At 38.2% G+C, this 27,708-nt stretch overlaps 5 protein-coding genes and 1 pseudogene across 8 annotated transcripts; 3 read left to right on the top strand and 3 right to left on the bottom strand.

The window, feature by feature from the left end:
- Window positions 1-456: 456 nt before the first annotated feature.
- On the bottom strand, window positions 457-11,447 carry LOC124312320 (protein strawberry notch-like). Of its 3 annotated transcripts, XM_046776799.1 has the most exons (11): window positions 4,526-5,017; window positions 3,362-4,462; window positions 2,878-3,305; window positions 2,480-2,816; window positions 2,274-2,408; window positions 2,109-2,219; window positions 1,790-2,051; window positions 1,298-1,722; window positions 989-1,232; window positions 784-923; window positions 457-725 (listed from the first exon to the last, which is right to left on the bottom strand). In XM_046776799.1, exons 3-11 carry the CDS (start codon window positions 2,940-2,942, stop codon window positions 582-584), a joined length of 1,863 nt encoding a protein of 620 aa, XP_046632755.1. In that variant the 5' UTR covers window positions 2,943-3,305; window positions 3,362-4,462; window positions 4,526-5,017; the 3' UTR covers window positions 457-581. The 3 variants fall into 3 exon arrangements, 2 of the variants coding, with proteins under 2 accessions (XP_046632755.1, XP_046632754.1); XM_046776798.1 differs by having other exon boundaries at window positions 2,480-3,305; XR_006910468.1 differs by lacking the exons at window positions 457-725; window positions 784-923; window positions 989-1,232; ... (4 more) ...; window positions 2,480-2,816; window positions 2,878-3,305 and adding exons at window positions 5,412-5,560; window positions 5,625-5,753; window positions 5,840-6,057; ... (3 more) ...; window positions 6,764-6,858; window positions 10,981-11,447 and having other exon boundaries at window positions 3,769-4,462; window positions 4,526-5,336.
- Window positions 8,815-27,620, top strand: LOC124312418. 2 transcript variants are annotated; one of them, XM_046776927.1, is made up of 4 exons: window positions 8,815-9,074; window positions 9,147-9,477; window positions 9,564-10,046; window positions 27,603-27,620. In XM_046776927.1, exons 1-3 carry the CDS (start codon window positions 8,880-8,882, stop codon window positions 10,043-10,045), a joined length of 1,008 nt encoding a protein of 335 aa, XP_046632883.1. In that variant the 5' UTR covers window positions 8,815-8,879; the 3' UTR covers window position 10,046; window positions 27,603-27,620. The 2 variants fall into 2 exon arrangements, with proteins under 2 accessions (XP_046632883.1, XP_046632882.1); XM_046776926.1 differs by lacking the exon at window positions 27,603-27,620 and having other exon boundaries at window positions 9,564-10,248.
- Window positions 13,714-16,373, top strand: LOC124310756 (annotated as a pseudogene).
- On the bottom strand, window positions 17,651-18,402 carry LOC124312508 (pro-resilin-like). The gene is made up of 3 exons (XM_046777040.1): window positions 18,298-18,402; window positions 18,133-18,234; window positions 17,651-18,072 (listed from the first exon to the last, which is right to left on the bottom strand). Exons 1-3 carry the CDS (start codon window positions 18,301-18,303, stop codon window positions 17,788-17,790), a joined length of 393 nt encoding a protein of 130 aa, XP_046632996.1. The 5' UTR covers window positions 18,304-18,402; the 3' UTR covers window positions 17,651-17,787.
- Window positions 19,448-21,710, bottom strand: LOC124312412. The gene is made up of 7 exons (XM_046776918.1): window positions 21,557-21,710; window positions 21,333-21,491; window positions 21,109-21,253; window positions 20,772-20,989; window positions 20,549-20,677; window positions 20,335-20,483; window positions 19,448-20,251 (listed from the first exon to the last, which is right to left on the bottom strand). The coding sequence occupies exons 2-7, from the start codon at window positions 21,480-21,482 to the stop codon at window positions 19,981-19,983; spliced, it is 1,062 nt and encodes a 353-aa protein (XP_046632874.1). The 5' UTR covers window positions 21,483-21,491; window positions 21,557-21,710; the 3' UTR covers window positions 19,448-19,980.
- On the top strand, window positions 26,235-27,708 carry LOC124312416. The gene is made up of 4 exons (XM_046776924.1): window positions 26,235-26,433; window positions 26,548-26,640; window positions 26,725-27,058; window positions 27,126-27,708. Exons 1-4 carry the CDS (start codon window positions 26,305-26,307, stop codon window positions 27,599-27,601), a joined length of 1,032 nt encoding a protein of 343 aa, XP_046632880.1. The 5' UTR covers window positions 26,235-26,304; the 3' UTR covers window positions 27,602-27,708.

Below are 27,708 nucleotides of genomic sequence, written 5' to 3'. Positions count from 1 at the left end.
CGAAAACAACAAAGAGAATGTGATACTTACAGGAATCGGCTGGCATGTCCATGAGGAGACCACTTTGGGAAATCACTGACATTTGATTGATTCCAATCATAGCCTTAAGGTACCATACAGCCACTGTTTGTCTTGAAGAGCTTTGTTTTCTTCTAACACACCAGAAAAGTTCTGTTTTGCTTTAATATGAACACCCCCTTTAATTCATTATTGCTATACACCATGCTTTGTTGAAAAGAACCTATTTAACAATGCTTAAAACACAGCGCTAGTTTTAGTACACATCGAACCTGACAAGTCTTTGTCAATTCAAGTTCATGAAATAGACGACTTTCAACAGCCACAGTGCTACTTTTCAAATTCAAACGAGAAAAATATCACAAGAATTTGTGATTTTGTTAGCAACATTAAAGTTTTTACCGACTTATGAAGTGGTCCTACCTTATCCTAAACAAATACAATGTAACAAATTCTTGTATGAAAACGACAGGATTGAATTGGATTACAGAAATTTTGGAACAAAAAAGCTTAAGCATTTTAGAAAATGTCTATGTCATGCGCTTCGTTTTCCATAAGACAATCTACCTTAGCAGCGAAACGGAAGTCACAGTTTGGAATTTTCCTCTTCCGCAATGCTTGGTAAGAAGGTTAGAAATGCTGGACTCACAGATCGTCGGGATAATTAAACCAACAGTCCTTTTGCCCCCGACGTGTACACAGGCAACCTAATAAATATATTTGACTTGCATTAAAAGGAGATCTCAATCGACAGAAACTAGTTACCTGCATAGTCCCATTGGCATTGAGTACAATCGTTTCGACATCTTTCCAGATAGAAAGGCCCACACAAAATGTTGTGTGTCTGCAACCGCAATCCTTTCCGACATTCGAGTACCATTGCCTTTTTAGCACATCGTCCATACCTAACATTTCAGGAAATAACATTGGTTAGCATTTTTAAACGGAATTAAATAATAAAATAACGAACCAGTAGGAATGATGATGCAATCGGTTTGAGAAGCGAAATATAAATCATCCCAATACTGTCGAGCTTCAACAGGAGTGACTTTACGTAATTTCTTTTTCCTGTCAGCTAAAGACTGTGACATCATTTGCAGACCCGTGTTGGGTCGGAAGACCTTGTACAAGAATTCCTTTTGGTCGCATCTGTCAGCACTGACGGGGATGTCACTTTTCTCAATGAGCGAGACTCCGCATTTCCCATTAAGAAACTGGAGAATAATAAATGGAATAATTAAAAATAAGAAAATTAAACCAAAATTTTCAACATTTTTACTTCATTTGAAAGATAAAATCCTTCGTTGGCTCCAGTAATAGAATTCCATTTCTCTTGAGCCGTTTCCCAGCTCATTCCCCAGTCGAATTCAAATCGATGCAGTTCGATTTTGGCCGCTGACCCCGTTGCGATGTCGGTGGTGAATGTTTGCAGTTTAGTCCGGTGGATATATATACCTTCGCCAATGTCAACAATTCCCATAGCGCTGAAATCGGACCTCGTTTTGGCGTAGTGGATGGTCATTGACAGAGTGTCGGTGAAGTATTTGTACAGCCTTGTTTGGAGCTCCACCGGAACGCCCAGGATCCGATTAAGAAATTTAGGAAGATGAGTGTTGTAAGGCGGTGGAAACGCGTTAGGAGCCCAATCCGAGCCAAATGCACAATTCTTAATTAGTCCAACTGAAAATAGAGCTTCACTTATGTCTAATAATTTAAACAAAATTCAGTTAGAATATTAAGGTTAGTCTCAATAAACTATTGTAGTGCAAACCTTTGCAAAAGTCTCCTAGGTAGTCAGCTGGTGGTGGGACAACTGGTTCTTTGTACCCTAAAATGGATCGCATCGTAGACTCGAGGGCCAGCCATCCGTGCTGGTCGTCTATGCTGAATTCGCTGGGATCAACTGGTTCGATGACATGGCGATCACCAGAGTTAGTTGCCCCAAAATGTTCAAGATGTTTGGCAACAATCGAAGCGAATCTCCTTTCACCCGCTAATTCCGAGAACAAGATGATGAATTCAGGTGCCGTAACCTATGACAGAAGAAATGAAATTCGATCAATTTATAACTTGATTGAAATAGCTTATACTTGATTGCTCCTATGGACACATCCAAACTGATGAATGGCTAAATCAGCACTTGACGGACACTGCAGTAAAATGTAAACACGACGGCGTTGATTTATCACACGCCGATCAGCCTATAAAATTAAAAATTAAACCTAATTCACACATAATTAACATGAGCTATATACGTGAAGTGAAATTCCGTTGGTAGCAGCTCGAGAGACGATGGCAATATTTTTCTCTCCATCCACAAACCGTTCCCTTTCACGGACATTGATCATCTCCAGAGGAACATTCGACTCTGAACGAGATTCGTATAAGATCTATCATAATTTAAAAAGTGTCATCAGTCATTAGATAATTTACAAAGACTAAATTTTAAGGTAGAACTCACCTGCCCGTTGTCTTTCTGGACGACACGGCCTTCCCGATTCGAAATTTCGGCCACATTTTGAGGGCCTCCCAATTCGTTAATTAAAAAATCCATCCAATTACGTGGAAGTAAAGCCCCGAGCTTCTCGATTAGCGCAATAAAGAGTTGATTTCTTATCGATGGCAAACTTTCACGGTCATTTTTCGCATCTTCATTCCATTCTTCCGACTCCAAATCGGATGCGTCGTAATATTCAGTTGACTCGGATTTCTTCCTTTTGAATTTGCCATCAACTTCGTAGTAAGGCTTCCGTTTCCCTCCGACGGTTCCGTCGTAATAACCGGAAACAGAAAAGTGCCTGTTGACAAGAGATAGCAGAATGTTTTTGGTGGGCGAAACAAAATCCGACAGTCCACCACCTTCTTTTTCCATCTGCTCCAAGGTTTAGGCTTCGCCCGTCGATTGAACTCCAATCACGACACATTTTCCGTTTTTCACCGCCTCTTTAGCTATCCTGACGGTGTGCATTACTTTGGCAGAGATGGACAGGTCCTTGAAATATTTGTTATGGGACGACCAGTATTGACACCACAAAGGTCTTCGCATATTTTGAGCGGAATTCACAATTTCTGTCGCTTTGGTAAGCGATTGACGTAACTGATCCCACAGTTTGACGGAATTGTCGAAAACTTTGATGAATTTCAAGGTGAGAGAGGCCTCGACAGCTTCGAAGGATACGTCTTTGAAAGACATTTGTCTGACCATTACATTCCGATTTGCGTCATCTCCATTCCAACGATTTCCATGACACCTGAAGACTCAACTGTATCGATGAAAGTTCTAGATACTGCAAGGACGAAACATTAATTTTAATATACTGCATCAAATGGACAATAAAATTACCTTTGAATGAAGTCCCTCGACCCCAAAGTCCCAGGCGGTTCATGTAGCTCATAATCCGGGGCTCTGAAACTCCAGTGGCGCAAATGTAAACGATCCTGGCGTTTGGCAACTCGTTCTGTAAATCGCAAATTGGCAATTCTATTAAAGATTCACTCTTGGAACCTCTGTAAAACAGGTCCTTGACTTGGTGGCATTCGTCCAGGATGATGACGCCATCGAAATGTACTCCGCACCACTTCAACAATTGTTTCAGACCCGTCTGGTATATTCCGATTGACGATCGGACTTGTTCGACTAATGCCGAATAAGGGTGAATAGAATACCTTGCTCGCAATCCAACATCCTGGAACTGGGGTCTAATTGGTTCAAGGAACAGACGGGGATGAACTCGGCTCCAATGTCGTGAAAATCTCGTTCCACGTCGTATTTGAGATCGTTTGAATCGGAGATCCAAACAGATTTCTTACGTCCCTCACTGTAGTTTTCCACGACAATTCCGGCTGCAATCCGGCCTTTGCCCACTCCGGCTCCATCTCCGACAAGAAATCCAGCTCGAGATCCATCCGGTAGCCTATGTTTATGCCTTTGACAGGCATGGATGATGGGTTCCAGTTGAACGGCTTATAGAGCTCCACTGTCGATGATTTCTTCAGGTAAGACGAGTTTATACCAGGCATCAGGAAGTGAAACACTGGCCAGTGAAGCGTTTTCGACTATCTGGTCTGGATGTTTCTGAACGCGTTGAACTTTGAACTAAGGCATTTCGTTCGATTTAGTTTCTACAGCTGGAATTTCTGCCTTTTCTTGTTTAACAATCACTTGTCTTTCTAACTGTACAGTTTTGCTGCCACCAACATTTTGGTGTCCATCATAGACATCACTTTCATCAGAGGAATAAATGAATAATATGACTATTTCCTGTTTTATCCAAACTACTTATGGAGTTTAGGTGCAAATTTGGTTGTAGTTGATGAGACTGAATTTGACGAGTCCACCTTTTCTTTTTTGACAATTACATGCCTTTCCATTTTCTGAGATGCTTCCGATAGCTAGTCAGACATGTCCAGACAATAACTCTAGTTGACAAGTGAACCACTTGGCCTAATGAGAAAACAACTTTACTTGAATGCATTTCGTTTTAAATAATTTACTTGGGAAACTTACCAGAAAAAAATATTATCGTTCACTTTTTGGACACGAGGCGATTACAGTTCTGTATTTTCTTTTATTCTCTCAAATTTAGAATTTCAAGCACTACGTCTGCTACATAAGCTAATGAGTAATAATACGTGATAACATCAAATACAAGATAAAACAAGTTATTACAGCTGCCAATTCGTAAGATATTCAGAGACGTGCACACATGTTTACAAGCTGAAGGATTCTGTGAAACTGAGTGATGAAACATTTCCCCCGGGTAAATTTATTGAAAAACAAATGAGCGACGAAATTCGAACGACAAGTAAAAAGAGGAGGGAAAATGTGTCACTTCTTCTTGGATTTGCATTTGCTTTGTTTAACGTAGTTAATCTAAGTAAAAATGTCATTGCAAACCAAGGTCATGTGTGTGTTATATACGTTACCCCTAGTTCCCAAGAAACTCATTGTGATGTAACGGTTAATAAAGAATCAATCAAAAAAATATATATACAACATCATTTTGTGTTCATCTTCTTAAAGATACATTCGATCTCATTGTGATGTAACGGTTAATAAAGAATCAATCAAAAAAATATATATATAACATCATTTTGTGTTCATCTTCTTAAAGATACATTCGACAAACAGAACAATGAAGCTCAATGCGGATCCGAAGGCGAGAATAGCAAACGCCCCGGCCACGTCTTTAAGTTTAAGTGGAACTGCTTTATTAGCTGCAATCTTCTTCGCTTCTGAGATAGAGCAGCGGTTGTAGGGAACGGCAGATCTTTTTTCGGCGTATTGGATCAATCCCGCTTGTTGCATCAACAGGAGACTATTGTAGAAACACAAGACAGAACATTAAAACTGGGATTTTGTTGAAATTATTTGTCTTAACACGTTGTACTACTTGTAATCAACGGATTTGACTATGGGGCTGTTTTTCGGATAGGAGAAAGTTTGTGGGCGACTGAAGAAGGTCTTTTCGGCCAGAGTTACTTTACACTCCTTGTTGATTTTATAGCTATCTTCTATGAAGGATTCTGCTGTAGACTTTACCTGTGCAATTAAAAAATAGATTATTTCAATAAAAATGTACGTTTAGTATTTGCAATGGATTTACCAAAATTAGGGCGGCTTGTTCTTTTACAATAGTCGAAATATCGTCAACAGTAAAGGCATTAAGGATTCTTCGTTCCGGATGTTTTCTCATCCTGTCCCCAATTTTCTTCAGGGTCGGATTTGTTGAAGCCTAGCGCAATAAGTTCTTAATTTCACTTTTTACTTGAAGTTTCACTTTTACGTGAAAAGGGAAAATTACTTGAATAACAAATTTACCATAATGAACTCGTCCGAACTGGAGCCTTTAACAAAAAGTGGAATGACTCCTCTGTTGTTTGCTAAATCCTCGATGGAAGAGACAGTCGTTTTAAAGCTGGGGATGGACAAAATCGAAGTGTACGAGGCCGTAAAATAATTCGTGATGATGAAAATCCCGAAAAAGGAAACGATACAGACTAGTCGAATGGGTGTCGATCGATTTCTCAGTGTATCCCCTAATACAAGAAAAAAACATTTCGGATAATTTTATCAACGGAAGAAATAGGTACCATTAGAAAACCTTGAGACAATGTCCATATGGACATAAAATAAAATATCCAAAACGGTAATGTATTCTGGCTATTTTGATCCGATTTGGAGATGGTAATGCGATGGATAATCCATCCAGACAGGATCATGAATATGAAAAACGATCCGGTGGCTAACCAAACCTTTTTTTTTAAAGAGTATTTTATAATTAAAATAGAATTATGGAATCATGTGGGGTAATATCGCTCTTCTTTCTTTTTTACCTCATTATTCTTAAAGGTTGAAGTAACTATCCACTTAGTTTTCTCTTTAGGAAATGGAATTACAATAGCGGAATCGACGTACACCACCGGATATGATATGTCTTGAACCGGTGTCTTAGAAGAAGCCGGAGCACTAGTAGTGACACACATATCAACTTCCTTAAATGAAAATAAATTATTTTTTACCTCCTTCAACTTAACTAGCCTTTTAATTATTATTATTTTGTTTTATCCAGTTAGCCTCTACCTTGCGTTGCAACTGTCCGGTTGTTCCAGTCCACGATCCGTTTGCTTGAAGAAAACCAAGTGTTAAAATGTCAGTTGGAGGAATAATTTCATACCTAGACGACAACGAAATTTTGTTACGAAAATTCGTGAAAATTAATTTGAAATATAAATTAGTTGATACGTGAATTTCATTTTATCTGCTAAAATGTTGAGAATAATTTCTTCAAAAATGCCCATACTGACAGTCGTTAATTCCTTATCTTTAACTAAGGGGCTCTGAAAAATGACAAGTAAAAATTTATAAGGATTATTATAGGAAAGACTTTTATGCTCATATTTGACGATGGATAAGAGACAAACCCTTGAAGAGCTCAAACGAAGGTGATGATTTTCAAGTTGATGTTTGTTAACTTTACTGACGACCTTCGTGAAGGAATTTACCAGTAACAAAGCGACAAGCCAACAGACAAAATTCGAAGCCTTATTCAACATTATTATTCTATGTCTTTCTGACAAAATGGTGTTGGAAAATTGCCTTTGTAATGAAATCAAGTTTAAGGAAATTAGCCTAGCGTAGTCTTCGTGCAGAGCAACTTGACTCCTGAAGGAATCGCCTTCAACTCCGGATGGAGAGAGCCGATTGACCCATAATATATAGACCAAAATGACGACAGCACCTACGCTTTTCTCTCTTGGTTACCATTTGTTGACTTGTAGCGACGAAACCTAAATTTAACGGGATAACATGTAAATTGAATTCATCCATGCGGAGAGTTCGACTGCTGGTTCATTTCACATTCTCCATTGAATTACAAAGTTGTTTAAACAGTTATAGTCTCATTTACAATCGTGATGGATCTATTTCAATTTGATTTCATTAAATTTTAATTATTTCCTTCTCGTGGTCGCAGGATGGGATGGGAGAAAAAATAATGTAAGGGGATAAAATTGGTTCGACTTTAATTGGTTAAGAGGGGTGTGCATCATTTCTTTACGAAAATTTGACAATGGATGCATCAATTACACTTACTGAATACGCGCATCAAGTTTGTAGACGAATCTATCTAAGCCCATGATTACGATAAAAGTGGCAAGGTGTAACTCGACAACAAAAATGTCTGCATGAAAATTTCAAACAACTTACGACGGTCGCGTGAATAGATTTAATGAACTCCACCAAGCAATCAGCTGACACCACGAGAGTAACAGTCTACTTAATTTCACAATTGCTGACGCACATGTTTTACCATATCTAGTCGCTAATGTCTTTCGATAGTGAAAGGCAATGCTTGGCTAGCGTTTTATGATTCATCGCTAGTTAATAAAGAATTAAAAATAAATGATTTTCTGCTACTTTAATGGCAATCAAAATGGTCCGGTCGACTTGTTATTGAGGTAATTAACAGTGAATAAACGATTGCTAATGTGAATAATTTCAATTAAATTTCAATTTTCCTTCACGTCCAGTAAAACGCAATGAGTAATAAACCAAATCAGACCAGTCCGCAGGGTAAGCTCCATTTCAATAAACGGTAGATTATTGTCCAATGTCCATAATAGCCACGTAGAAAACAAATAATACGATATAATATCAGACCGTCATGCTGACATTAGACTGCATGACATTTAAAAATTCTCATCACGAAATTTATCTTCTTTCGACAGGGATATATTATATAAACACAAAAAGACTCGTCATTTACATCCGCAATAATTTCTCAATCTATCAAGCGTAACCTTTAAGTTGAACGCAACAACGAGTCAAACTTCATAAATTGAAACGCACGTCCAAAATTGGAAACATCATTATATAACAAATTCCGAACAACTAAATAATGGCATAATATATTCGCACTCACTTAAGTTGTTTTGCTGTTGGTTTTCATCTGTTGGACTAAAAATTGACGAAAAATGGGCAGTTCTAATCAGGTGAGTCATGAAAAGCGGCTTCATGACAACCAATCAATCAGTGAGGAGCCATCACGCATCGAAGATAAAGCGGAATAATAGTCGTTAAACAAAACAAAAATTAATTTATCTCAAAAGATCCATATAGATTCAACTAAACTTAATGGAATAATTGGATTATAATAGTGACGTAACTATTTGAGTTATCGCAAAACAAATATGTTGTTCAAGAACAAAAACAAAAATTTCGAAACAAAAGTGTCGACAGTTTATCTGTTATGGACTCATTCCAAGCGATTGATAAAACCGCACTAAAGGTATTTAAACTATAAAGTTTTATTTTGTCGATTGTTACGTGTCGCTGTTGTAACAAAGAAAATCGAGTAAAAATGGCTCGTTTGACAGTCATTTGGAGTTTACTGTTAATTTTAAGTTGGGGGACAATTTGTTCATCTGCTCTTACCCCATTTTCCTTGGAAGGTAAACTGCAAGAATTGGAAGTGAGACTAGAAGCCAAAATTGAGGCTAAAAATGCTCAACTTGAAGAAAAGGTGACACAACTGGAGGTGCAACTGGAACTAAATGTAAGTCTATACTTTTTAATTTAATTCAAAGTTTCAGTGTGGGTAAAGACACTTTTGCCTTTTCGATGACAGAATGAACTAAGACAAGATTTGGCATTGAAAGTAATTCAATTAGAGTCCAAAATTGTCCAGCTGGAAGTCAAAATTGAAAAACTGGAGGCCAAAGTTGAACAACAAGATTCACTTTATCAAAATTATTTTTCACGTGAGAAAAATGAACGCACAGCAACCGACTTTGTTCCAATTGGCAATAATCAATCGGCTGTTGCCATCAACGGACTGCCGTCTTCATGCGCGGATCTAAACACGATTGGCCACACCCTGAGCGGATTTTATTCCGTCATGGGATCGGCGATGATGGAATCTGTTTACTGCGATTTCACTAAACTTCCTGACGATGCGGGTAAATGTTTGGCATTTCACGAATTATTCAGTAGCAATTATCTATTTTTTTTCTATTTTTTTAATTATTCTATGATTTAAAAAAAGGTTTCCAAAAATGGATCGGATACGTCGACGTCAAATCGGCGCCCGTCCATTTCTACGTTCAGAGAAATTCTCATTTTGACACAGAAAACACTCCGATTCCGTTCGATGTGGCGCCTGTGAACGAGGGAAACGCCATGGATTTGACGTCGGGGATATTCACGGCACCACGGCCGGGAATTTATTTTTTCTCTTTCGCGGGAGTGGCGCGTCTTTTTTCTTCTTCATCTATCGCTGATTTTTCTTCTTCTCTTTATTTGAACGGGTTTGAAATAATCGGGTCGAGTTTAATTGGAGAGGAAAACGGCCCCGTTTATCAAAATAGTCCGTTGACCCTCCAGTCGACGCTGAACTTGAAAACAGGCGATCAAGTCTGGATGCAGATTTCTTATTCTGGTTCATCCTCGTATTTGTACGGCGGTTACAACCACTACACCCATTTCACGGGTTTCATGTTGGAGGAGGAAATTGGGGCGTCCCTTTGAGGTTCAGGGTTACACGAACCAAAAATGCGCAAAATGATCGTCGACACGAACATTTAGGAAGGGAATTTCAAGGGGGAAGGGAAGATAATTCATTCATGTTCCAATTCATTAAGGAGCGGGCATTTCTTTACTAAAATCAAACTGTGTATGCAACTTAACTTACTGAATACAAACACCAATTTTCGTTTTTATCTGCAAAATGATGCGTCTAGCCGTCTAAAATATCTTATTTAAAAAATATGTTTAATTATTTTAATTCGATCGAATTCGATTCAACTAAATTTTAATTATTTTCTATTCTCACGGAATCACCCCTTTACAATTCGTGAAGAGGTGGGAATTTCTCGGCGAAATTGAACAGTGTATGCAACTATGCATTTTTAATGCACAGACAAATTTTCACGTTTCTATCTTTAAAAATAAATTTTTAATTTAAAACCAATTTTGATTGCCAGATTTACTAAATACAGGACTAGAAACTTGGGAGAAATTTCATTCGCTTCTATAATTCGATAACAGAATGGAATTTTTTCAAAATTTTTCCCCAGTTCCTTGCTCATTATAGTTGTGCATGGCTGAACTAAAATTCACGCGTCTATCTGCAAAATCATGGGCAGAGTACTGGATTTGATTACCCCTTCCCCCTCAAAAAACAAACAAACAAACAAATTCAATTTGATTGCCAATCGCAGATTGAAAACAAAAAATCAAAAAAATTAACACTTTTATTCCCTAAAAAAACTAAACAACGAAATGTTTGGTTTTTAATTCATAAGAAAAATGTTAATTTCACGATAAATCTCGCAAGAAATGGACGGCCACGCCACCGGGTTCAAAACATGACAAAAACGTTCAGTTTTGAATGACCAAAATGTTGAGAGACCAACATTTGAATTGAACCATGTCGTTAGCTAATTAAACGAATGCCGACTTACTTTGATGACGTTCTCGTTGGTCTTTAATGTCAGATTGCCAGGAGATGAATCTCCAGGGTCGGTCATTCAAGGTCTTTTGAGGGCTTGATGATTTCACTGATTACGTTGACGTCAATGTCCATCTCACTGGTATAATCAATCAGTTGAATGGTTTACACTTATTAAAGATGTGAACTGAGTTGACAGCCTCACATCTCACAGTCTCTATAAAGTCTAAACGCGTAGAACTTCTAGTTTGCACTGCAGACGAAACCAATTGATGGAGTAAACTGTAAACAGTAACCTAACCTGGCGGTGATTAATATAATAATAGCCAATAATGTTTTTAGGATTTCAGTTGCATAAATCATATCTCAAACGATTGTTGTTAGAGTTGAACGAAAAATGAATATTTTTTTTAAAACCACATCAATATGACGATTTTTACGGGTTCCGGACATCTCGTACCCAAAAATTCTCGTACTCATTTTTTCAACCACCTCGTACCACCGAGATGGTGGTACGAGGTGGCATCTGGCGGTAGAGAACAGTACCGGCTGGTACGAGGTGGCTGGCATAATCTTCCGGCTGGTACGAGTTGGCTGGCAGAAGTTTCCGGCTGGTACGAGATGACTGGTTGAAATTTCCGGCTGGTACGAGATGGCCGGCAGAAATCTCCATTCAAGAGGGAGCCAAAGGGGAGCGCCGAGCTGGATGTCCGGATGAAGTCCGCCTTGAAGAACGCCTAGCCGGTGACTGATAACTTAGTACGGCCGCGGCGACCTTATATACTGCGGCTCGAGCATGCGCCACCTGGTGGCCAGTACGAGATGGCAGTACGAGATGGCCGATAGAAAGGCAACCGGCTAAGTATCCCAGCAATTATGCCATGGTATAGGATGATTATGCTTGTAATTATTCACCCTTCAATAAACTTTTTAAAAATTTTTTTATTATGTTAGCAGTGTATTTCATATTTTTCCTCAAACTTATTTTAATGCAGGAATTATGGTTGCTGTATGGGTGAACCACACAGCAGACTAAAAAAGATCGGTAAACATTTCGTTAAGAAATGTTTGAAGTGTTTCGTTAAGAAGTGTTTTAAGAAGCTTTGTAAACATTTCGTGTGCTGCATAGAACAGGTAAAGATTGGTCTTAATTTGAATACCAATATTTTCATTAATGCAATACATTTTTCACAGAGCAGGCAACATCCCAATCCATCAGCTTCATGTTATACGGCCTCAAAGCTTGTATATACCAGACCAGGAGGTATTCCTCCAATACCTAATCATTGTACGTAAGCTCATTTTTCAGCTTATTATGGCATTCTTAACATTTCATTTTTACTTTGTTTAGATAAAGACTGAGAAAATGCTAGCCAGAAGCAGAAAAGGCATTATTGCCCTTGATTGTACTACATGCTCTTTCTTGGATTGTTGGTTTTCATTAGTTAACTCGTTGGCTGGGGTGTCCCTAAACTATGGACTTGGACAGTCCATTTTGGACTACTAAACTATGGACTTCGATCGAAAACTATGGACTTCACCAGATGGCGCTGCCTGTCAAAGTCCATATTTTAGAACCTGAACGCTCCACCAATGGCCATACTAAACTATGGACTTTTCCTGAAAAGTATGGACTTTATCCAAATTCAACATAAAACATAAACTACGAATCGTTCTATCATTTTTTTGTTTTATATATTTAACGTCCGTTCAATAAACTACAAGAAGCCACGAGCTTTCTAGAGCTGGCGGGACACTTACTTTTTTAAAGCCAAAATTTGTTTGGTTCATAGTTTTTTTATTATAATAATAGTATCAAATGCCAGAACACTGCTTGGTAGAATTCCGTCAGCGGTAGGATATATTTTTGTAAAATATTCTATTTTTGTGTTAATTTCTTCTAAAGTATTATTTTTTATTCGCTGTCTTGCTTTATCCGATCTATAAAACGGTTTAAATACAAGATGTTTTTCCGTGTTAATTAAAGGCAAAATCTCTTATATATTTTTAAGCTTCTATTTGCGAATTTAACTAATATTCCTTCCTCCTATATCCACATTACTCTCACTAAGTTTACCCGGTTCTAAAGATAAAATTGAAAATTCGGGTTGTCCAAGTAAAGCACCAACTGCAAGAGAAGCATGAGCTACATATCTTTTTTGCTTAATTAATAGGTTTAAGCTTTCTATCAGATGATGAGCTATGCTTTTTATATCTTCGATTCATACTTAAGATCTCATTTTTTTTAAATTGACTTTTGCTTTTATATAAAACAACGTATAGGGCAAGAACAGTCTTTAGAGACATAAGCGGTTCTGCAGCACATTTTAAATTAATTCCCTCTTTTGAGAAATGTGTTCATACTGTGTACCTAAAAGATCAATAGCTCCATTATTAACAAAACCACTACCATATCTTAAAAAAATAAAGGGATAAATATAATGGGTATAATGGGTAATGCGAAAGCCAAAAAGAAAGCGGAAGTTGCGGATTATATGCCATCGCATTTGCGACAGCCTTGGCATTTTCATTTAATCCATCTGAATTGAGGTTTGATGGGTCACAAATGCGCTCCCATCTAATGAATAAATGCATTTCCGACGGCGCAATCATTCCTTTTCCAACCGAAGGACTCCGAACGCGTTCAAATTGGAGACCAAAGAAACAAATTTCCATTCCCCTCTTCTGTGTGTGTCGGATGCCCGACTTTGGATTTCATAAACTCCTTCCTAAAAAATTTCACGTTATGGTACAGTGCAACATTTGCAAAGAATATTTCCATCCGGAATGCGAGAACATACCCGAATCTGCCATCAAGTGCAAAAAAGTGCTCTGGTATTGCTCATCTTGCATTTAAAGTTAAATGACTTTGTTTTATTTCTTTTCTCAAATGTAAAATCAAGAATAATAAAACCTTTTTTGAAATGTTCAAAATGTAACTTGTAAATCGTGTATTAATATTCGCAATACACCATTCAGAATGAATTTGTGGTTTGCTTAAATTTAATTAAAAGATATATTCATTTAACCGTTTAAAACTTAAGCGAAAATATTCGGATCTAAGCCAAGTTTATACATTTAAAGTCCATACTTTAGACGCCAAGTCCAGTGTTTCGGATATAACGCCATCTGATGGAGTCCATAGTTTCTGCAGGTTAAAGTCCATATTTTAGGTCCCTAAGTCCATAGTTTCGGACAGGCAGCGCCATCTGGTGAAGTCCATAGTTTTCGATCGAAGTCCATAGTTTAGTAGTCCAAAATGGACTGTCCAAGTCCATAGTTTAGGGACACCCCGTTGGCTGCCTCCAGTCTAAAAATTTGGTCTCGTTGTCAATTTAGTTTTGGCACCATTAGAAGTGTCAAGTGTGTTAAATTGTTTTTATTTGTCAGAATTCCATTCAACCTAACTAGCTAACTAATTTCTTTCATAGTTGAAATCTGGACTGGCAGAAGTATTTGGAACAGAAATTGTCAAAGGAAAAGTGTACAGTTTTGGTGGTGGTTCCAAGATCGCTGTTTTCACATGGCAAGGTTGTCTTTTAGAACTGAGAGGGAAAACAGAAGCGGCTTATGTGGCAAGAGAAACTCCAATGATTATTTATCTCAATACACATGCTGGATTAGAACAGGTAAAGTTACATGCAGATTGAATTGTATTACTTAAAAGTTTTCCAATATTTTGTTTTGTGTGTATGTTCTTAATTTATTTCTTCCTTAGATAAGGAAGAAAGCTGATGCTGACAAGACTAAAAGAGGCCCTATAGCCATAATCATTGGTCCAACAGATGTTGGAAAATCAACAGTTGGCAAGTTGCTTTTGAACTATGCAGTGAGAATGGGTAGAAGGTAGACAAATTAAGAAAACACAATAAAACATTTTATATCTAAAGAAATAGAATCAAATTTGTTTATGTTTAAATAGGCCTATATATGTTGATTTAGATGTTGACCAGGGACAACTTTCCATTCCATGCACTATTGGTGCAATGGCAATTGAACGTCCTGCTGATGTTGAAGAAGGATTTTCCCAAGTATGCCCACTAATATACCACTATGGGTACAAAGAACTGGGAGTAATGTAATGCTGTACAATTTACTTGTCACCAAATTAGCCCAAACAGTTGCAGAGAGAATGGAAGCAAATCGACAGAGTAGGAGAGAAAGTAATATTCATTCAATTATTCAAATTATTTAAATTTCTGTGTAGATGCTGTTAGTGGAGTAATAATCAACACCTGTGGCTGGGTAAAGGGCCAAGGGTATCAAATGCTTATTCACGCAGCCAGAGCGTTTGAAGTTGATCTAATAATCGTCCTTGACCAAGAGCGACTTTACAACGAACTAGTGCGTGATTTACCTGAAACCGTGAAAGTTATATTTCAACCCAAAAGTGGCGGAGTATGTTTTCATGCTTGTTAGTTATTTGTGTCATAGCTACAACTCTTAATTCTGGAATTATTTTTTGTGTTAGGTTGTGGAACGGAGTCGGCAGGCAAGAGTAGAATCTCGAGATCAGAAAATTCGCGAATATTTCTACGGATTAGCAGCCCAGTTTTATCCACACTCATTTGAAGTGAGATTTTCAGATGTTAAAATATTTAAAATTGGTGCGCCGGCCTTACCAGATTCATTAATGCCTCTCGGAATGAAAGCAGAAGATCAACTTACGAAATTAGTCACTGTTCAGCCAAGTATAGATTTTTTATTTAATTTAGAGACTGACAAATTTTATTTTTGACGTTCCCTCTATTGCAGGCCAGCAATTATTGCATCATTTGATTTCAATTAGTATGGCTGAATCCGGGGAAGATGATATTATTCAGACCAACGTTACTGGGTTTATTTGTGTGTAAGTTTTGACGTCCTAGATCAGATGTTATTTTATTTATGACATTTCGTGTTTACAACAGGATGCATTTACAACAGGAATAACGTGGATTTAGAACGGCAAATGCTTACGGTGTTGTCACCTCAGCCTCGACCACTACCTCGAACCCGATTGCTTTTATCCGGCATTCAGTATATGGACTCCCACTGACCCTATAAATTGAACGAATAATAAAAATTCTTGACAACCTTGTTATATCTGATCTTGTGTATTGTTCGTTCTGTAGGCCGTATGATTGCTCAAGTCAAACACTCACATATACATACATACAAAATTTCTCTATCACACATATTACACCCCTCACAAAACAGTTAAATAAGCCTCGCAATCGCGCAGGACGAGGTATCCTTTTTTATCTAACCAAAATTTATGTTGAATTAAGAAGTGGACACTTAATAATCCGGGCACTGTTACATTTGACGACACTAGTGAACTATCTCATATTTTCGAGAGGGTAGGAAGAAAAGGTGGAAAAAATATCCTAATGAATAAGATTGTTAAATTTTGCAAAATTCCCGTCGAAGAGACAAAAATATTCGGCAACTGAAGCCAAACACACAGAACGTAAGTTGTGGGTGGCATTCTGTTTGAAATACTTATCGATAAAGAAACGCGCGCAGTACACTGAATACGATCAGCTATCTATATCTATATCGGCCATCTCGTACTGCCATCTCGTACTGACCACAAGGTGGCGCATGCTCGAGCCGCAGTATATAAGGTCGCCGCGGCCGTACTAAGTTATCAGTCACCGGCTAGGCGCTCTTCAAGGCGGACTTCATCCGGACATCCAGCTCGGCGCTCCCCTTTGGCTCCCTCTAGAATGGAGATTTCTGCCGGCCATCTCGTACCAGCCGGAAATTTCTGCCAGTCATCTCGTACCAGCCGGAAACTTCTGCCAGCCAACTCGTACCAGCCGGAAGATTATGCCAGCCACCTCGTACCAGCCGGTACTGTTCTCTACCGCCAGATGCCACCTCGTACCACCATCTCGTACTGGTACGAGATGGTTGAAAAAATGAGTACGAGAATTTTTGGGTACGAGATGTCCGGAACCCATTTTTACTAACTTGTAAATTATTTGTTTAAGCAACAAAACATGACAAAGACAAACCTTGCGGGCTTGCGGCCAAAAATAGCCAAGTAGCCTAATAAAAAAAAGTAAAATAATTAAATGGTTGCAAATTAATTATTTATCTTTCAGCTAGAAGGCGACTTATTTTTCGGCCTCCCTTTTATAAATTGGCTCTAGATTTTTCCTCTTTCATAAAATAGTGCCAAAGAGTAATTGAGACACCGATTGAAATAATGAAATCTCTGAAATTATATTTATCACCTGTATCCTATATGATGTATAGCTGGCCTAAAAGGATTAATCAATAGTATTTTCTTAAGATAAAATTTGTACCTTTTTCTAAATAATTAACAGCAGCATATCTTGTTATTGTTAAAACAAGACCCAAATTTAAAAGTGGAATTCATTTGCATATAGTCTCTTTCTGAAGCAACTTCTTTAGACCTAATAAAAAATGGAAACTGCTTCCAGGCCAAGGCTTTTTCAAGCACAATAAAGGCACTCTGTTACATCATTGCCTTTCAACTCCTCCCCCTTTGCAGATTTCCAATCTATTTCCTATCTGCTGCAGCTGATGTTTAGTTTGGATGGCCAATGGCCCATAACAGTCAGCATTAACAACCGCCAAAAGTTATAAAAAGCTATAAATAGCTCCGCGAAAACAAGTTACCGTCAAGATGCCATTGAAGATTTAGATAAATTTGAAATCGTGAAATGATGTTTTAACGTTTTACATTACTTTCATATATTACAAAACATTTAGTTACAAACTTATACAACCAATGAGGCATTTAGGGATCGGAGAAAACGCATAGGTTCATTATGTTCCTGTGCAGATTGTCGAGTGTTCGGATTATTTAAGCACTTGGGTATGGTTTGGCCTGTTCGGTCGGATAACTCGCTGATGGTTTGTTGTTGTTTGAAGAAGGTGCGGGATATTGGGCCTCTCCTTCGTATTTGACTTCAGCGACGTATCCGTTTTGGTCGGCTCTGTAGGTGACGATTTGGATGCGACCATCGGGCAAGGCAACGCGGTAGGATCCGGTCGTGACTTTGCCGTCGCTTTCCTGTTGGTGCGAGTAGTCGTTCTTGCTCGGCTCGTCCTTCACTTCCCAGGCAAACGAGTGCGGCATAGGAGCGTACTATGGAAAATTCTAAGTTAAAATTTTGATTTAAACACTTGAACGTTATTTTTAATTTACCTGTTGTTGTTCGTAGGATGACTTGGCGGCATTGCCGGCGTACTGTTCCTGTCCGACTGTCATAACGACAGCCAACGAAACAAGGGCGACGATAGTTTGGACCTGTTTACGAGCATTAAACTAAAATAAAAGACGCAATCATTTGAATAATGAAATGAACAAGACCTGCATGTTTGTTGGTGAAGCTTTTGGTAGGAGAATCGAGAATCGACTGATGACTTTACCCAGTCGACACGGCCGTTTTTATAGTGGTACACTTTTTCCACGGTGACAAAAGCGATTTCCGTTATGGTTAGATTGGCAGTAATGAGTGAGTTATTATTACGATTTTGTGCTGCCCTGTGAGAAAAGGAAAAAAAGGGAAACTTGAGGCGGATAAAAGAAGATGATTATTCTTGCACGTTCACTTTTGCGGTTACTATCACGACCAGCAGACTTTCATCCTGGTAGTGTTGGCAACCATATAGAGAATTGCATGTTAACGTACTTGCCTTTTTCCACTCTTTGTTGGGCTTGTTCCACATCTTTATTTTCCCATAATTTTGCATAATGGCCGAGTGTTACTTCTCCATTTGTGCAAAAATTCAGACCAACGTGAATTTTATGTCCACTAGCCCTGAAACAAACTGATTGCCGTCGCCGGGGTTTGACGTGAAACGGTCAGTTTATCACTAAAACGAAGACTCTCTCTGGACATTTGTCAATTTCTTTATTACGTGTAACTCCTTATGACGTAAACGGAGATTTCTTTTCGTTATAGTTTCTTATATAGCGAAAAATCATCCAAACCTACAAATTAGAGATGGCGGAGCGTATTAGCCAACCTCCAGCAATGCCAATTGAGTTCCCTTAAATTAGAGATTCAAATCAAATCAATCAAGCGATCGATATAAATAAATTGATTTGCAAATTGCAGCGGACTCTCTTCTATAATTTACGCTAATATAATATTCGTGCAAAACGCTTGACGTGTCGCCGTCGGGAAATCAATTTGGTATTGATTGTCTGTGAACCACCGGTGAATCGTGACGAAAAGCAATTCAGATAATGACTGCAAGTGTTTAAATGCAATTGAAGGTCGCACAAGCCTCGACATCAATTCGAACACTGTCGCTGTCGTTTGTGAAACTTGCCTTAACTTTGGTTATGTAACACTTTGAAAGTATAGCGCCAGACGTGTATTAAGTTCATGGGGAAAGGGGAGATTCATTATTCAAGTTAAATTGCTTTACGTTTCAATTTATTGTCTGGATTTGGCTTTTCAGAGTCGAATGGAAATCAATTCTGATTAGAATCAATTTGGCCAAGCCCCAAAGCGACGAGAATTCAATTCCGAGAAGCTCATTTCACATTCGACATGGTTCATTGAGCACAGCTAAACTTTTGGAGTACTACATTATTTTGGTTGGGTATCGATTTGTATTAACTGCAAATCTTTTCGGGCGTGAAGAAATACAAATGATGCAAATAAGCCAATCCTATTTTGGGTTCAAATTTAATACGGGTCGATTGGGGGATAGTTTGGTTTGGGCGTTGACAAACGGACGATTATATTATCCCACCTTCTTTACAAGGTAATGTGTACAATTTTACAACGAAAAGTGCGCATAATTACCAATCATTATCGCGTTCCATAGTTAGATATTTGGTGGGTGACCATCATATAAGAAACGGTTATTTTGAATATTACCTCGAGCTGTACTTTTAGTGGCCAATACATAGTTAAAGCTAAATTCTATCACATTAAATAACCAAATTAATTTTCTCCGAAAAATAAATAAAATCGTTATTACATTGATACACTCCGTCTTTTTTAATAGAATTATTCTCAAGATCGACTTTCACGTCCTAGTTTATAACTGTTACTGAACCTGAAATTACTCTTGATTTTTTCTTGATTTTCGCCGCAATCAACTCGCTGATAAAAGCCAAAACGCCTAAACCGAAGCCAATGGACAAGAAGACGAAGGCTCCGCTCATTTGATTTCTGAGTTTGAGCGGAGCAATTTTTTCGGACTGGGCCTTTTTCATATCGGATATTCGGCAGCGATCGTGATGGCCCATCTGAGCTCGTTTCTCGGCGTATTGAATCAAGCCAGCTTGGTGTAACAGCAGAAGCCTATCAATTAATTCAACGAAAAATCAAATTTATAAAATTTGGATGCGGCAAGATAAGTATTAATTTGATCTAAATGATATTACTCGTAATCGATTTCTTTGGCTATGGGACTGTTTTTCGGATAGGAAAATGTCTGCTGGCGACTGAAGAAGGTTTTCTCGGCAAAAGTTACTCGACATTTCTTATTGATTTTATAACTCTGTTCTATCAGGGATTCTCCGTTGGATTTGACCTGTTAAAACAATTAATTAGACTACTGAAGGCGTTATTCTGCTCAAATTTATCCAATCTATTCACGATTATGAGAGCAGAATCTTCTTTGACGACTGTCGAAATGTCTTCAACGGTGAACGCGTCGAGGATTCTTCTCTCAGGATAACGTCGCATTTGGTCACCAATCTTCTTTAATGCCGGATCGGTTGAAGACTATTTTTTTGAATGTCATAAAGTATTAAACAATTATTATTCCACAGGGACAGTAGACCCTATAAGTATATAATTCTAATAATAACGGACTGACCATAATGTACTCATCTGTGCTAGATCCTTTGATGAGAAGAGTCTTGACTGTATCGCTGGTTGCCAAATCTTCGATGGAGGTGACGATCGGCTTGAAAATAGGAATGGATATGACCGAAGTGTAGGACGCCGTAAAATAATTTGAGATGATGAAAACTCCGAAGACGGAAACGAAGAAAGTCATTCGAAATGACGAGGCTTGATTTCTCAGCGTGAGTCCTTCAAATAAAGAAGAGAATGCTAAATAAAACTGGCATTTTTGCGTCGATTAAAAAAAAAATAATTATATGAAATAAAATAATTATTATTTAATAATTATCAAATCATATAATTATTACCTTGAGATGCCCATATGCTGACAAAGATAAATGCCCAGTGAAATACACTGGGACTGGTGCGTCCCAGTCTTGAATAAGTAATTCGGTGGGTGATCCAAGTTGCAATGATCATGAAAGTAAAAGCCGCTCCGATCATTATCCCCGACTTTAAAAATGAATTTGACTCGGTCATTATACACAGAAGTTGAAAATCTATTTTTAGACAATACGGATCGTTGACATACCAAGCCCTCGAAAGTTGTTTCTTGAACCCAAATTTTACTTCTTTGCCGAGGAAACGGAATCATTAAAGAAGAATCGGTAAAGACCACTGGGTAAGACACGTCCATAACCGAAGCTTTGGCTAACGATGGTGCACCCCAAGTCACGCACATATCAACTTCCTTAAATAAAAAAAAAAAAAAAAGTTAATTTAATTAAAAAGAAAAAATAATTCATCAAAATTTACCCGGCGTTGGAGCTGCCCGGTTGTACCGGTCCATGAACCGTTTCTTTGAAGGTAACCGAATGACAAAATGTCCGACGGAGGAATAATCTCATATCTAATTTATAGGATCGAAATAATTACAGCTGAATCGTTTAGGAGTTCATTATAGTTCAAGATTACGTAAAGCGCATGTGATTCGACAAAATATCGAGGATAATTTTCTCCATTATTCCGGCGCTGACGATCGAAAATTCGGGATTATTTAGCAACGGTCTCTTTTCATATATCAGAAAATTATCGACGAAATATGAATATTAATTTGAATTTGTTATTATTTCGTCACAAAATTTAAGTTACCCTTGTAGAGGATATTAAAATGTGCTTGAAGAGAGTGTGATTAGAATGCGCTTGGTGCTCTTCTTCCAGACTTACAGGAATAATCAGAAAACATGACAACCCAAAAATGATTACGTAACAAAGCGACGGGTATTCAAACAGTCTTTTGATGGAAAACATTGCAGAGTTCAATTGCCGTATGTAGGCTACTCTTTGCAAGATAGTATCTCGCATCGTATACTGAACCGCTTCTCAGTGGAAACAATAGATTTATATAGTACTTACTGGGATATTGGGTGACGCTCCAGCTGTTTTATCCGGCTGACTGTTTGGAGATTCCAATGCTGGGCGCCGAGCTGATCGTTCCAGTGGGGGAGAATTAAACAATTCGAGAACCACTCAGTATTAATTATATTAGATATAATGTAGTTGGTGTAGTTGGTGGTGGTGCTGTAGTTGGTGATGTATATACAGTATAGTGGAAATGTAAAACAGAATTTACTGTAGCTACGAACCATGTGTCTGAAGCATTATTTAAAGGGCGGTACGTTGGCAATTTCAAAATGATTCTAACCGGAACGGAACTCATTTGAAAGTCATTTCTGGTAAAGTCTATAAGGTATATATACTGTACATATGTTCAAGTATATTAAGGTAAAATGTGGCCAATCTTTTGAAAGTTCAATAATCTCATTTAGGTTGTATTACGTTTCTACAAAACTTTCGTTCAAGTTCAGAGCTTGTCAAGTCAGAGCAGCGGGAAATAAGAAATTTAAATTTAAATCACGATTCTTATACTGTGCAATAAAGGCTGAAGGATTTAAAATAAATTTTAATTTGGAAGTTATGTGAAACGAAAAATAAAAATGAAATAAGTAACGCTGAGTAACGCAACCCGAAAATCGCTTTATAGCCTATGATTAATAAAATCAATCAATAATTTATATCGATATTTGTTTTTGTTTTCCTTTCCTTGATGTTTGTATGGGGTGCGGAATGAACACTTTTTCCAAAAAAAATGTTCAATAATCGATTACCATATTTGATGTGAAAACAAATTGATAATCGATTTGAATATTGAAATCAAGTTGAAAATATATTCAAAAATTGAAAATCTTTTGAAAACGATTTCATAAATTGAAAATGATTTTGAAAAATGAAAATGATTTCGAAAAACTAAAATGAATTTGAAAAACTAAAATGATTTCGAAAAATGAAAACGAATTTGAAAAATGAAAATGAACTTGAAAAATGAAAATGAACTTGAATATCCATACAATTTCGGGAGTGCGATATGACACCACCCTACTCTATCCCCAGCTCTCTCCATAGCCATCTCCTATAGCCACCCCGAGACAACCGACTAGCCATTGATGGCTATGTCGCTGATTCCAGCCAGCTAGGCCGTCAGCGCGCGATACTGTCAGCCCTTGCCGGGCGGTGCTGGCCACCGCTACCGCCATAACGGCCGCCGCTGAAGTCTCTCTCGACCGCAGGCCGAGTATTACCCTACACAAAAATAGATTACACGATCCAACGTGAAAAGTTTCATGTTCCTGCAGTAAATGACACACAGCCTACCCAGCAACGATGAAAACGGAACGGCCGAATGGGTGGCTTTCACCTGAGAAAAGTTCCAGTCACGCCTCGGTATGACGTTCTCGCGAAGTTCTCGTCATTCCACTAACTGCCAACTGCCCGGAAAGAAGTGTTCTGGTACGTTTCGCTGGATAGGCCTATGCGTCCTGTACTGCTGCGATACTCTGCCGTTCAATCCGACGAGAAGAAGAAGGCGGACACGCCTTCTTGCTGACGTGGATCCTCATGTTGGTGCTGGCCCTGCTGGAAATTATCCGCTATCTAAGCGGATTGGGGAGCTGGACTTCTCTATTGTCTCTACGTCTTTGCCATGTGGTCCACTTGCGCCGGAAGTGTTACCTACCCGATACTCCACGGCATTTATATAAAATTGGGCCATTCCAAGGAAGAGTTCATTGGAAGGATGGCTCTGTCTCAGCTGCAGCGACGGATTGAACACCAAAAATTGGCGCAACGTCTATCTTTTCTACCATCATGGAGGCAGCGGACATGGCGGTGGAGGCCAAAGAAGAGGATCCAAATGGTCATGTTGCCCATGTCCGTTTCAACAGAAAAGCTTTTTTTTCATGGCCGGCCTCAAATAAAAGTAGTCGTATAGGAACATGAAACTTTTCACGTTGGATCGTGTAATCTATTTTTGTGTAGGGTAATACTCGGCCTGCGGTCGAGAGAGACTTTAGCGGCTGCCGTTGTGGCGGCAGCGGTGGCCAGCACCGCCCGGCAAGGGCTGACAGTATCGCTGACGGCCTAGCTGGCTGGAATCAGCGACATAGCCATCAATGGCTAGTCGGTTGTCTCGGGGTGGCTATAGCATCCGGAGAGAGCTGGGGATAGAGTAGGGTGGTGTCATATCGCACTCCCGAAATTGTATGGATATTCAAGTTCATTTTCATTTTTCAAGTTCATTTTCATTTTTCAAATTCGTTTTCATTTTTCGAAATCATTTTAGTTTTTCAAATTCATTTTAGTTTTTCGAAATCATTTTCATTTTTCAAAATCATTTTCAATTTATGAAATCGTTTTCAAAAGATTTTCAATTTTTGAATATATTTTCAACTTGATTTCAATATTCAAATCGATTATCAATTTGTTTTCACATCAAATATGGTAATCGATTATTGAACATTTTTTTTGGAAAAAGTGTTCATTCCGCACCCCATATGTTTGACTAATCCGCAGGTTAATCCCCAGTTCGATAAATGGTAGAATTTCCATAGCCACCTAGAAAGAAAAAAAAAAACAGATAAATAAAAAATATTATACAATAAATATCAGATCATAATATTAGACTGACCTTCAAATTCTAATCGCTGAATTTATCTTTCTTTCGACAGGGATATTATAATAAAAACGAATAAACACAAATTGACGTCAACAAGCGGCGTCATAGGGAATTTTAAGGGGGAAGGGAAGAAAATTCGTTCGATTCTTATTCACGTAGAGGTAAGAAATTCCTTACGAAAATGTATATCAATGTACGCAACTATAGACTTACGCGGAATAGCCTACAATAAAAAATTTTCAAGTTTCAATCTGTAACTAAAACTCTGGACGCGACACCCAACTTTTCCAATTTCGGTATTATACCAACTAGTGCCAAGCCTCCACCACGTTTATAGGTTCACCCTAAGAGCGCAACATACCGTTGAAACATGATTATGTTTAATTTAGACACTTAATTAGCAACCATACCACATCAGAACACATATATAGAGTGCGCGAGGAGAGAACTGAGATCATATTTTTCGACATGTTCTTTGCCGAATTTTAATAACAATCGAATGGCGGGAGGAACTGCATACAATTTTTGGTTGATTTTTAGACGCTGCTGGACAGTTTCCCAATGTCGACCTGTTGGGAAAACGAAATTGTTAACTGATTAGCAATTTGCCACATGCGCAATTAATTCCACCCAATGCTGGAAGGAGAAAAACAAGGCCGGGACAAAGACAAAGCCGGGACTCACGGCCAAAGTCCCTCCCCGCTGCGAAGATAGTATCGTGATCAACGTCAAGGCAAGTATTGACTGTATCTGCTATGCTATAACATAACTATAGACACTGTAAATGTTTATCTCAAAAAATTATAGTAACCACTTGAAAAATGAATAAAATTATTCAAACTAAATTGGTTGGTGTCACTCTGGCGTCCTTGAATTGTGAAGTGGATGTAACGAATTCCCATCAATGCCGACCTTGTGGATCAAAGTAAGAGATTACCAGTAGCCTACATAATTTTTGTAAACAAAATTGTATAGGCTACATGTGATGGTTCTTTTCCCCCCTCTTTTAACAAAAATTATGTTATATATAATAATTAAATAAAAGTAAAATTATATTATATAGCTATAATTATGCTATTTCTTCTGCATATCATATTATATATGAACGCTATAGGACTCTATGGCGCTGTTTTAGTCTATGAATCATTTATTATTTTCTTTAAAATAAATACTGTACCTAAACTAATTAGAGCCTTGAAGGTCATTTGTGTCAATAATTGATATGCATTTGTTTTTGGTTTTCTGTTTCTCTCCCTGTTTGACCAGTCCACAGGTTAATTCCCTTGTTGAATAAATAGAAGATTGTCCATAGCAACGTACTAAGCAAATAATACCAGACCATGATTATGCAGACTGACGTTCAAAATTCTAATCGAAAACTTATCCTCTTATTTACAGGGATTACATGTATAAACACACTCAAACTCGTGTATCTCAATTTATCACTATTAACATTTAACGGATCCGAACGGATCTAGCTATATAAATTGAAACACTCGTCCATCAGTTCGAAAACACTGTCTCATTCTAACCAATTTCGAATAGCAAAAAAATGGCGCATTTTTCTGTCGCCTCACTCGCCCAAGTTGTTTTGTTGTTGGTTTTGATTTGTTGGACGCCGAGTTCGACTGGCACTGCCTTTTCCTTGGAGGAAGAATTCCTACGACTGAAGGAAAATTATGTAAGAATTTATCAAAATTTCTTTTTCACCCGATATGCTTCTGTATTGTCGACCGTCCAATTCAATTTGTTAATTTTTGATGTCTCATTGTAATTTTATTCCATTTGCCAATAGATTCAAATGATACAAGTCGTGAAAAGTTTGGAATCGACAGCGATTGAACAGCAGGCAAAAGTGACACAACTGGAGGCGCAACTGGAACTTAATGTAAGTCTATACTTTTTAATTTAATTCCAAGTTTAATTCAAAGTTTCAGTGTGGGTAAAGACACTTTTGCCTTTTCGATGACAGAATGAACTAAGACAAGATTTGGCATTGAAAGTAATTCAATTAGAGTCCAAAAATGTCCAGCTGGAAGTCAAAATTGGAAAACTGGAGGCCAAAGTTGAACAACAAGATTCGCTTTTAACTTCCCTTTTACGAGAGAAAAATGAACGCACAGCAGCAGCAACTTATTCTGTTTCAATTGGCAATAATCAATCGGCTGTTGCCATCAACGGACTACCGTCTTCATGCGAGGATCTAAACACGATTGGCCACACCCTGAGCGGATTTTATTCCGTCATGGGATTTTCGAAAATGGAATCCGTTTACTGCGATTTCACTAAACTCCCTGGCGATGCGGGTAAATGTTTCAAATTCTCACGAATTATTCAGTTACAATTATCTAAATATTTTTTTTAATTCTATAGGTTTTCAGAAATGGATCGGATTCGCCGACGTCAAATCAGCACCCGTCTATTTCTACGTCCAGAGAAATTCTTATTTTGACACACTTGGCACTCCGATTCCGTTCGATGTGGCGGTGGTGAACGAGGGAAATGCCATGGATTTGACATCGGGGATATTCACGGCACCGCGGCCGGGAATTTATTTTTTCTCTTTCACGGGAGTGGCGTATCTTTCATATTCATCTTCTGTTTATCTTTTTCCTTCTCTTTATTTGAACGGGAATCGAATCGGGGCGAGTTTTGTTAAAGAGAATAACGGCCCCGTTGAACAATATAGTGTGGTGACCCTCCAGTCGACTCTAAACTTGAAAATAGGCGATCAACTCTGGGTGGATATTGCTTATTATGGTTCATCTTCGTATTTGCATGACGACAGTCGCCACTTGACCCATTTCACGGGTTTCATGTTGGAGGAGGAAATTGCGGCGTCACTTTGAGGTTCAACTTCATCGGAGAACGGCGTTCATTTTCGACAATTTGAGGTTTTTTACCTAAATTTGACTGTGGATGCAATAACTCTTACTGAATAGCGAATACACACATC

The sequence above is a fragment of the Daphnia pulicaria genome, chromosome 8 (genome assembly GCF_021234035.1).
Source record: "Daphnia pulicaria isolate SC F1-1A chromosome 8, SC_F0-13Bv2, whole genome shotgun sequence".
In the NCBI taxonomy this organism is placed as follows: Eukaryota; Metazoa; Arthropoda; class Branchiopoda; order Diplostraca; family Daphniidae; genus Daphnia; species Daphnia pulicaria.
The sequence above is the reverse complement of the archived record's forward strand: the minus strand, read 5'-3'. Positions and strand labels throughout refer to the sequence as shown.

Coding starts and splice junctions, on each gene's coding strand:
- LOC124312320 (XM_046776798.1), bottom strand. CDS start 2,890: ATGGAAAAAGAAGGTGGTGGACTGTCGGATTTTGTTTCGCCCACCAAA. Junction 2,220..2,273: donor CCAACGGAATTTCACTTCAC/GTATATAGCTCA, acceptor TTAATTTTATAG/GCTGATCGGCGTGTGATAAA. Junction 726..783: donor ATGCCAATGGGACTATGCAG/GTAACTAGTTTC, acceptor TATATTTATTAG/GTTGCCTGTGTACACGTCGG.
- LOC124312418 (XM_046776927.1), top strand. CDS start 8,880: ATGGCTCGTTTGACAGTCATTTGGAGTTTACTGTTAATTTTAAGTTGG. Junction 9,075..9,146: donor AGGTGCAACTGGAACTAAAT/GTAAGTCTATAC, acceptor TTTCGATGACAG/AATGAACTAAGACAAGATTT. Junction 9,478..9,563: donor TAAACTTCCTGACGATGCGG/GTAAATGTTTGG, acceptor ATTTAAAAAAAG/GTTTCCAAAAATGGATCGGA.
- LOC124312508 (XM_046777040.1), bottom strand. Junction 18,073..18,132: donor CATCCTACGAACAACAACAG/GTAAATTAAAAA, acceptor AATTTTCCATAG/TACGCTCCTATGCCGCACTC.
- LOC124312412 (XM_046776918.1), bottom strand. CDS start 21,482: ATGTGCGTGACTTGGGGTGCACCATCGTTAGCCAAAGCTTCGGTTATG. Junction 21,254..21,332: donor AAACAACTTTCGAGGGCTTG/GTATGTCAACGA, acceptor TCATTTTTAAAG/TCGGGGATAATGATCGGAGC. Junction 20,484..20,548: donor AAGATTCTGCTCTCATAATC/GTGAATAGATTG, acceptor TTGTTTTAACAG/GTCAAATCCAACGGAGAATC.
- LOC124312416 (XM_046776924.1), top strand. CDS start 26,305: ATGGCGCATTTTTCTGTCGCCTCACTCGCCCAAGTTGTTTTGTTGTTG. Junction 26,434..26,547: donor TACGACTGAAGGAAAATTAT/GTAAGAATTTAT, acceptor ATTTGCCAATAG/ATTCAAATGATACAAGTCGT. Junction 27,059..27,125: donor TAAACTCCCTGGCGATGCGG/GTAAATGTTTCA, acceptor TTAATTCTATAG/GTTTTCAGAAATGGATCGGA.